Below are 10974 nucleotides of genomic sequence, written 5' to 3' on the forward strand. Positions count from 1 at the left end.
TAGTGCTTACATTTGTTCATATTTGCATTTTTCTCCATGTTATTTGCATTCCTACCCTTGTCCATGAATGTCAGACGGACCTGCCATTAATCACCAGATATAGGCTATTGTAAAACAGGTCATCTTGTGTGAAGGTATGCCTTAAATGATGCATGGTGGCCAAATGGCGTTCTCATGTCTTAATAGGAAAGCGCTGTCATAATCAGTGGGCCCATCACCTCCATATGGTGAAGAAACTCTGCTCGCCGTGACCAGGATGTAGAAGTGTGAAGCATAAATCCTGGTGGACCAGCTGGCCCTGCACTCTGCGTCTTGTAGTGAAAGGATACTCATTTGGAAATCATTATGATAGTGCTGACTTTGTATTAGGGTTGACGTTGGCCTCCTTTTGTGACCGGGGGAGGGTTCAGTCTGGTCTGGTTTTGTTCTACAAACCAAAAGTAATGTAGTGTGTTGTTGTGAATTTGCTTTTTAAACCAAAAAAACATGCTTACAAGCTCTGTCCTCACATGATGTTTAAATTAATAAAAAAGAAAAAGAGTCTGTAACTATTATCTAAAAAGTGTACCTTAATTGACAACATCAGCTCAAATAGGAATAAAAGCTTTTTTGTTTTTAATTTGTACATTTGAAATGGCCTCAAATGATGCAGTTGATAAATATCTCTTAGTCAATTAGGTTATTTGTTTGTCTGCCAATTTTCTTTCTGTGCCAGGTGAATAAATACAAATCCATTATCTAATAAAAATTGTCTATTTGGCCAACACTAAATGTTTTCCAATTAAGTAGAAAATAATGGAAAATTAGACACAGATTGACTGACACAATGAGCATAAATTCTGTGTCTGTAAATAAGAAGTAGTCATTCATTGTTCAAAATGGTAAATCTTGGGTTGTGGCAGGATAAAAAACACCACTCTTTCCTCCCATTAAAAGTAAACAAACAAGGGAAACACTGGCACTCTCATGTATATGGACCATGCAGGAGGCAAATCTTTTTGCTCTGTCCTATCTAATCCACACCAGCCCCAGGCAGCGCTCTGAAAGGCGCTCTGCTCTAATCCTCCACTCCTCATTCCTCTGTTCCTTCATCCTTCACTACCCCATCCACCTCCCCTCTCTCCCTTCCCGGCTATTACCTTAGCTCTGCTGGGCCTTGCTTTCCTGCTAACTTCTCCTCAAAATTCAATGCAACGAAAGCCAATGAGTTCACAAAGCAGCAAGTTGTTTTTTTTGCATCTCTTAAAATGATGCATGGTAGGTGTATGTTTTTTGGATTCTAGAAATTGTTTAGTGCAAAGCACTTTACAAGCTGAAGATGGAAAATACACCTTTTTCTCACTACCTACAAATATTTGCCAAATTCACAAGACTAAATGGATGATATTTCCCCACATTATCACCTTGCCTAATCTCATCACATCCTGGCACAGTTGGCACAGTTGCCGTGTAATGTGTCCACTGGGCTGGATCACAGAAGCTTGTGATTAGTGTAGTCAAGGCCATTTTGTTTTTATAGCAATCATAAAAGACGTGTTTCCTCCTCATTTTCCTAATGGCTGCCAAGGGCCTGTATTTTTTCCCAAGGGCGCATTAGATTGTGATAAGATGAAATGGAGCGGCAGCTCAGTAGATGTTGTGATCTCACTCTGACGACTGAGAGACCTCCTGCTGGTTGACCCACCCTTTATCATTTGTCACACGTGGAGAGGTGACATTTATTCATACTTCCTGGACCAAGATTAAGAAATCAATTTTGCTCTAATGCAAGGGTGCTATGTAATGCTAATGTGCAATATGCTGCTCCTAGTGGCACAATTCAGCTCCATATTAGTACTACAGTAATGTCATAAAGATGATTATGAAAGGTTTGTTGTGTTTGGATGTGTTTGAGGGATGTCTGATGTCTTCTTCATCTGGTGTGTAGATGGTGTGGGAGAGTGGCTGCGTCGTCGTAGTCATGTTGACCCCACTTTCTGAAAATGGAGTGAAGCAGTGTCATCCCTACTGGCCTGACGAAGGCTCCGATGTCTACCACATCTACGAGGTACGTCAGTGAGAGATTACGCACAAGTTACAGACAGACTTTACTGTGAACAGTTTACAGTAAAACTATTTCCTACCAAATAAAATACTATCACTGTCACTATAAAAGCTGTTGAGTAGTAAGGTTGCTGCAGTAAGTTAAGGAGGAGTTGAGGAGTCTAGAATGGAGAGCCAAAAAGGGATAAAAACATATATAGTGGTGGTGTTGTACTATTGATATGTATTTAAAATATTCTTCCCGGAAAATGAGTAACACCAGTGCACCACTGCAAACTACAACCTCAATCATATACATATTAGTTAAATTAACACCTCTGACAGCGTCATTTAAAACTGAACATTATTATTATTTTTGTAAAGGTTGAATTCATGACTGAGCTGTTGTATTGAATTTCATTACATTTTACTGTGGCAACTGAGTGTATATTCATGTCTTAAATTGCTCGTAACAACAATGCCTCTGGTCTTTGTTCAACCCTGCAGCATAAAGACATTCACAATGAACAAATTATTCTTACATTCTTTGGTATCTAACTTAATTACACCTCATTTGACTGCACAAAGCTACCCCTAATACAAATCCTGAAAAGAACAGTTATCACTTTGATTACTGTGTAAACCCTTTTTAACAAATGAACTAATTTTAATGACAGCTGGAATCATTTGTCTTCAACAAAGGCGCACGTAAACTAAAAATCCTGTAAAATGTCTGCCTTCCTCCTTGCAGTTTCTTTCTAAACAAAAAGACTTGTGTGTCTGTGAACAGGATGAAACTAAAATACATGGTTAGTTAGGGAAACCAAAACTATTTGCATGGCTAGTGAGTGAGAACATTTTTTTATACTTTGGGTGAACCAACCCTTTAAAGCATGCAGGTTATGAATGCATTACTATTTAAGATTGCTGTAAGAAGCTGTAATAAATTAACTGAATGCCATCCTTTGCATATTCTCTTTCTACATGCAGGTCAACTTGGTGTCGGAGCACATCTGGTGTGAGGACTTCCTGGTGCGGAGCTTCTACCTGAAGAACCTGCAGACAAACGAGACACGCACCGTCACGCAGTTCCACTTCCTGTCCTGGATGGACCGCGGGATCCCCAACTCAGCCAGGACCCTCTTAGACTTCCGCAGGTAGAGTGAAGATCCTGCTAGTTGGCCTCAGACACTGGAGCTCAGCAGATTTCAGACAGATTTCCACCTTTACAACTGGCCTTTATCCTGAGCTTGTTCTTAATCATCTTCCTTTATATTCTGTATTCTGTCAGCGCCTTTCTGGTCCGTCTCCCTTTTGCCCCTCTGCCTTTTGGTGTACTAGAAAACGGTTGTTCTAATAAGGACTGTGTATCTGTACTATCCCTTTCATCCTGGGCCTATTCCCTCACCTCTCTTCGGTACATGTGATGCAGCAAATTAACAGCCCCGCACTGCCTGGCTTGGCTTGGGAAGAAAAGAAAAGAAGAAAAAAAATACCTAATTCACACACCCAATTAAATGAGAGCTGTCTCACTAAAAACATGGGAGAGGGGGAAAGCTAGTGACTGAATAACCTCACTCTGTTCTCCATATAATGTGTTCTGGCAGAAGAGCAGCAATAGCTCCTCTGGGAAAACCCAGAGGGATAGGAAAATCCCTCCAAATGAGAAAAGATGCATCTGATTTGTGGATGGTAGTCTTTCCCTGTGGTTTGTAATGCAGATGAGAGCCAAAAAAGGAGGATGTGCAGTGAGTTGGTGCTGTTTTTTTTTTCTTCAAATTAAACCGGGTGTAGCTTGCAGTCAGTTACATTTATTTATGATATGGGTGTGCAGGGTTGAGCTGTGTTGCTGTCAAAGTCTCCCTTACAACTAGATTACCTTGATGCATCTCCAGTAATGCTGCTATAGTTTATTGGGAATATAAACTCTCTGATTATGTGATTCAGAGGTCTCATATCCACGAGATGTACGGTACACTTAAGGTTTTCACGGTTTCGGCCAACTTGGTATTTTGCGGTTGCCAGTGTCATTTTTGTGATGTTGCAGCTAGTAATATGAGCCCAGTTGCATAGTCACAAAAGTGATCATTGGAAACTGTGTCTCCTCAGCCAGGCCTGTGCACAAACTGCCTTTCTCTCACTCCTGACTCTCCTCTCCTCCTCTCACTGCTCCTTCCTCTGGCTTGCATGGGAACTCCTACCACCAACTATTTCTGTATGCTCTTTAACTGAGGACATATTCAGATTTTTCTATATATACAGTATATCTATACCTAAAATGTGAAAGATATACTGTACATCTGATGTAATCTCATTTTGATGAAAAAAAAGAATGCAGTTCACACAAAAGGTATCAAAAAGAAAACATTCCATTTGCAAAATAAGCAGTGGATTGCTTAACATATGAGCAATTTTAGAACATTTTAATATTTAAATATGATCAATGCATGTATTTAAATGATGGAGCCAAGCTCAAAGCTCATAATTACATCAAATAAGGCACACCTGTGCTTTTGGAATGTAAGTGCACGTGCACCTTTGTAGTTCTTAATGTCCAAATGCATAGGAACCTTCACAAATACAACATACAAATACAAAACTGAGGTTAAATCAGCAGAGAAACAATGAAAATGGAAATACACACCAGAGTTAAATCTCACACAAACGAGCAGTATTTAATATAACACATTTTTATAGATACAATATATTTTAGCATATTTGGCAAAGTAATAGTAATAGGCTACAACACAGTATTATTACTGCAAGTAGTAGTAAAAGTACTATAGTAGAAGTAGTAACTGCAGATTACATTATTTTATATTGTAGTATATTCATGTGTGTTCTTTATGTTACATTTATTGTTTTAATTTACATGTTACTAATAATCTAAAATAATAATAATCGAATCTGTAAGTAGTAGTAATTTTGAAAAGTAACATAAAACGCCAGATAACTAGAGATATGATGAGACATTCAGACATCTATTTGTAATTTTATTTCCAAAAGGTAACAAACAAGGGAAAGGGAAAGATGCGGAAGCTCTCTCTGTAGTCAGTTTCCATGGCAACAGTGGGGTGGGAAAAGGCTTGTTGGCCTTCACCGTGCCTGTGGTGTATAACATTCATAATTGGCTGGGGTTAATGCATCGGCGGTCGGCAATCACAACATCACACCACCACATTCATCATCCACATGTCACAAAAATGCTGTTTGAAATGATGCTCAATTTATTCACGTGGTGCGAGACTGATTCATTTCTCCATCCTCAAATTAAAGTGATTGATTGACAGGAGGGTGCATCTCTCAGGGTTCTGTTTGCCTTTTTGATTGTTGCTGTTATTAATTTCATCCAGACCACGGAAGCACAGAAGTCCCTTATGAGTCACACTTGCTTTACTTATTGTTATTAATCAGCACAAATAACCAACCTTGTTTCCACAGTATGATTTAGCAGCCTGCGCATTGAAGATAACTTGCTGCCAAGTTTGCAATAACATCTAATTTTCTCTTTTTTTATTTCAGAAAGGTTAACAAGTGCTACCGGGGTCGATCTTGCCCAATAATTGTTCACTGCAGGCAAGTATAACTATTTGAACCTTGTGACAGTGGCTGGCCCTGCTGAATTGGGATAGCGATTGTTTGTCGTGGCCTGTGTGTTGAAGGGTAGAAACTGTTTATTTTAAACCCGCTCTGTCCATTTACTTTATCTGGGTCCACTGGAGCTGCTGTTTATTCCACTGGCTGTGTCTTTATAGAAATGGTGTGGCACAAAGACACTTCCATTTCCCATTTGGTTGAGTTAGTTAACTGGCCTTGATTGGTCTGTATTAAACACCAGGTATCTGTCTAACCACTTTTAATAGTCACATTCTGTTAAGTCATGCGTGGGGGGAGGCAGCCCGCTCTCCCTCTGAGGGAGCTGTACGGACTGAGTGTCTAGCAGTGGATTAATGAAGCACTAGTGCTCAGGCCGCTCTCCTGTTTTATTGGCCTTGCCTTTATTAGAGAGATGTGCACGCCTTGTTTGCAATTAACATGCAGAGCCGTTGAATGGCCGTCGGGCACAAAGGGAGGCTTTTCATAAGACTATCTCTGGAGTAATGGAAAAGCAAGGCTCTCCAAAAGCTGTTCTCGAACCGCCCCTGGCCTCTCAACCTCTCCTCTGCTCCTGAGGTGCATTCATTTAAAAGCCTTTGTCCCCAGTGTGCCTCAGAAACCATTCCCCTCTCCCCAATAGCCGAGCAAATCTCAAGACCACACATGCACTCGTGTAAGCAAGGGTTTTACATAATCACATTTATTGGAACATTAAATATTTAGATCTGTTCAGGTGTTTTATCAGAATATGAAGGATTATTATTGTTTTTTTGCTATTTAAACATTCTATTTTATAAGCAGATGGAGCAGTGTGTATCTGTGTGCATAGACACATTTGTGTTTAAATATACTTGACAGTCTCTCAGCAGTTGCAGATGTAAATGAGCAATTTGTTATAAGAAAAGCACTCTGAGATTAAAGCTTCACTCTGCCACCTTAATGATCTCCATTTCTATCTCTCTGACTATCTGCAGTGATGGAGCTGGCAGGAGTGGGACTTACATTCTGATTGACATGGTCCTCAATAGGATGGCTAAAGGTAACGATCAATCGCTTCCCTTTTGCTCTTTCTGCTCGTGTTGAAGCGTTTCCCTGGCAACGCCAAAGCCTCTCATTTTCCACAGAGGGTCTTGGGAATGCATTAGAGGGTGACTTTACTGAGGCCTGGAGAGGCAGCAAAGATAGAGGCAGGCGTGGAGGAAGCTGGAAAGAGAGGGGAACGTGGAACAAAGAGAAAAGGAAAATAAGAAAAGAAACCATTACCCACGTTAGTAATAATCTATTTAAGCTACTGTCACGCCATATTCATCACAACAGCAACATGAATTTAGATGGAAATACAATGTTTATAGAGGTTATCAAAATGTTCAAATATTGCTCCAATGGTTTGTATCCATATTTAGTGGGAACAATGGGTTTATTTTATTATTATTCCTAATTTGTATATACTATAGTTTGCAACCCACGCAGATATAAACTAAACTGCTTGAGATCTCTAGGATAATAACAATCTGGTGGTTCAGGTGCTTTTTTAATTTCTGCAATTATGAGTTGAAAATTGAGTTGGCCCATCGTTAGCATTGTATAATCAAAAAGCCCAGTCAAGGAAAGTAGTCTGCATTTGGTCACAAATCAGAGTAACTTGGCTCCATTATAGCCGTCTACTAACCTGAGAAATCATTATCTACAGGTCTAAATAAATATAAAACTTGAAAAAGGATCGTTGTGATGTGGGTGTAAACAGGAATGGTTTGATTTGTTTCTAAATTTTAGGTTCTTGTGATATGGCAAACTCTTGTTTTTAGCTGAATCTCTACTCCAACAAAGTTGTTGCTGAACATGAATAAGCTCAAATTGTTTAAATAAACAAGTATTTTTGCAATCAAATTCTTTGAGATATCCAAGTTTTACATACACACACAATTGGATATAGCAATCTATTGTTGCACAGGAGCTGTGTTCTTCCAAAGGCTGCCTTACGTCACCTTAAAGCCCTCTATAATTTAGCCTGCCCTTTGACCTCTGCCCTTTCCCCTCACCCTCTGCATGCCCTCCTCCTGCGATACAAGCCCGTCAGAGCAGGTTAGGCGGACGGCCACCTCAGATGTAGACCTTCCCTTCACTTTCTGTAAAACAGTAATAAGATTGACCCAACCTAGGGGAGTTCATGTGGTTCAGCGAGGAATTCGCTGTTGTCCACGGTGATGAAAGGTGCCACCTGGTCTCTTTTTAACCTTTTGTTTCCTGCTCCAGAATCAAATGTATAAAATGAACATAATCTCACTCTCCAAAGGTTTTTTTCTTCAGTTGAAGAGCCTCTCTTCAGATTAACTATGGAATCCAGTCCTTCTGAGACATGAAAGTCTTGTCTGAGCACTGGAGTACTTTGAGTACTAAGTCCAGCTGCAGTAAATCCCTCTTTTTTACTCTCTCTCTCACACACACAAACATACATTTTCACTCTTGCTCTGTATCTTTTGCTTCCTTTCTTGGCCTCACTTTCAAAAACATCTTGAGAGTTCAGAGGCTCTCTGTGGTTTTTTCAAATGAGCTTTGACGTGCTGCTTGAAATCCATAAATCTGAAAGTAGAATAAGATTTCAGATTAACATCCCTAACTTCCAAAGTCAGAACAGACTTAACTCAACAGCAGCTGATAACTGTTAAAGGCAAGCAACTGTTGCATAAGTTAATCATGAGTATGGTCTGTTACAAAGGCAATAAATCATTTTAATTAGATTTAGTTGATTCTGAGATTCACAAACACGTGCACACAAACTGATATTGTTGTATCAAAAAGCACTTAGCGGACTTTATAGTGGCATATAATCTAAACTAATTTTGTAACAAGTTTCTCACAGAGAAGCCAGTGCTTAGCGTTTTTGAAAGCATTATTGCAAATTTCCCACACCCCAAAAATATCCTCTTGCATATTTTATCGAGGAACAGTCTGTGGCTGTCGTCCAAGTCTTTCGAGGGATGAATGTAATAATTTTCAATCGCTGTGCTGTTCCAAAGGGAGCCCAGTATAAAGAGAGATTGGCAGATGTGAGCTGGATTACTCTGCTGCTTTGAACTGAGTCCAATTTTCGGTCTGTTGCAGGTGCTAAAGAGATTGATATTGCCGCTACCCTGGAGCACTTGAGAGACCAGAGAGCTGGCATGGTCCAGACAAAGGTAAGGTCCCCAGCTTTGAGTTAGAGAGGTCGGGGAGATGGAGGGGGGGCAGGAGCAGGAGGGAGGAGGGGTTGCAGTCATTCAAACAGACAATTGTCTACTTCATGTGCACAGGATCATTGGAAATGATGTGGTAATTGATAACTGCTGCAGGATTAGAAAAAACATTATCTTGGAATAAAATAACTCACTGTTCCACATTTATCACACGACACAGAGTGACTGACCAAGATAACAAACATATTTTGTTATAACATGATGTCAGTTGTTAAATGAATCGAAGGGAGAATTAGATATTAGACAACCATGCCTACAACTAGGGATTATTTTCATTATCAATGAACGTAGAAAATGAATCTAAAAAACAGTGAAAAGAAATTCCCATCATAATTTCTCAGAGCCCAATGTGATGTCTTCAAATGTTTAATTTCTTTTCAGTCCAAAACCAAAAGATATTCTTTTTATAACAATATATAACAGAGAAAAGCTGTCACATTTGAAAAGCTAGACAAAGGTAATTTGTAGATTTCCATCAGACAATAAATCAATTAATAAATATATTTCTTAACATTGTCTTTATCTTCTATATCTTTTATTTCCATTTCATCTTTATACATTTTACCAGTCCAGTACTAGTAGAGTTCACACTTCTGTCTAATCTGACAAAATGCAGCTACTGAAAACAGTTGATATCACAGCGGGCCCTCCACCTCACAGCACTATTCTGGGGGATAGTTTAGGGTGTTAACAAAGCATTTTCTCTCACTGACTAATGCACATTATAGGTAGAAAGTCTCTTTTGTTTCTCTCTTGTAATTGGAAGGAGTAATAATAATAATAATAATAATATTACTAATAATAATAATAATAATAATAAAGCCAAACGTCATGCAGCGGTGGGTGATCATATTTATGGAAACTGCTTGCTAACAGACTCCAGTCTTCCTAGATGGTTCATTAATGCTGTTTGAGCAGCCCTGCTGTATTCAGTGCAGGAGAGCTTTTCAAGCACTCTCTCTTTTTTTCTTTTGGCAACTCTAAGTGAAATTATATTGGAATATTGTTGATTCCACTCTGTGGCTTTATGCTGGGTCTACACAGAAATTAGATTGTAATGAGGTATGAAATTTAGAGTCAGGTTTCAAGGATTGGACAACCAATTATGTTTTTTTTCCTCCTTCATGATGTTTCCACTTTATTTTTGGATAGACCCCCTCCACAAAAATAGAAAACATTTACTTCCCTTCTTTTTATGGTTACTGCTTTTGACAGACATGCAGTAATAAAAGCATGTGTGACCGTTTTTCTTTCTTACTAACCATCCATATCTAATCTGTCAAGCAGAGGTTGATCTCCACCCAGTGGTGTGAATGTGAACAGCACAGCACAAAACCTGCTTTAAAAGTATATTTTCTAACACACAGAACTTTAAAGTCATCCTGGGATAAGATCGGCATATATTGCTGTGGTGTAGCTATAGGTGGATGTAGTTACTTATTTTCTGGCCCTATCACAACATCAGAAGAAACATAAAAATAGAAAACCTAATCACACTAGATAATCTCCACTGCAAAGCAAAAGACAGCCACCAGTGACTCCTCCATATTGATTTAGCCTATCCTCAGGCCAGACTATGGCAGGCTATGTGTTGACACATCTAAAGACTGCTCCCTGCAAACTCCTACGTACCCTTTCTCTGTGAGAGGACCCCGTGGCCTGCAGCCTGGGGAGAGGAGAGGAATATAAAAACACCAGGTCTATGGGGCAAACATCAATCATCCCCCTTTTGCGCTCCTTGGGGAAAACTATGAGTGGGATTCACAAACAAATGCACACATACACACACAGAGCTGAGAGACAACTTGACTCAAAAGCTTTATTTTAAGACACACCTGGCTGGATCGATGCCGGGTGCGGGTGCACTCCGAGTTGAAAGCTCAGAGACAGGTTCACCTTCACCTCCAGTCTGTGGCCAAACACATCCATGGTTCGGTCAAGAGAAAAGGAGGAAGAGCGGATGGAGGCGGCAGTTGCCAATCAATCTGAATATGGCATTCGTGAGCACTTTTACGCACACTGAAACTTTCTTCCCTTCCTTCTTTCCCTGTATCCTTCCTTCCCTCCTTCTCCTCCTTCTCCTCCTTCTCCTCCTCCTCCTCCTCCTCCTCCTCCTCATCCA

General features: G+C 39.8%; 1 protein-coding gene across 1 annotated transcript in view; it reads left to right on the forward strand.

Moving 5' to 3' along the window:
• The window catches only part of ptprn2 (protein tyrosine phosphatase receptor type N2), a 125020-nt gene that overhangs the window by 112476 nt on the left and 1570 nt on the right, over positions 1-10974 (forward strand). Inside the window, exons 17-21 of the mRNA XM_032504341.1 lie at positions 1928-2047; positions 3013-3179; positions 5545-5598; positions 6594-6658; positions 8722-8795. Of these exons, the coding sequence (XP_032360232.1) occupies positions 1928-2047; positions 3013-3179; positions 5545-5598; positions 6594-6658; positions 8722-8795 (480 nt within the window). The remainder of the gene's footprint in view (positions 1-1927; positions 2048-3012; positions 3180-5544; positions 5599-6593; positions 6659-8721; positions 8796-10974) is intronic.

The sequence above is a fragment of the Etheostoma spectabile genome, chromosome 22 (genome assembly GCF_008692095.1).
Source record: "Etheostoma spectabile isolate EspeVRDwgs_2016 chromosome 22, UIUC_Espe_1.0, whole genome shotgun sequence".
NCBI lineage: Eukaryota > Metazoa > Chordata > Actinopteri > Perciformes > Percidae > Etheostoma > Etheostoma spectabile.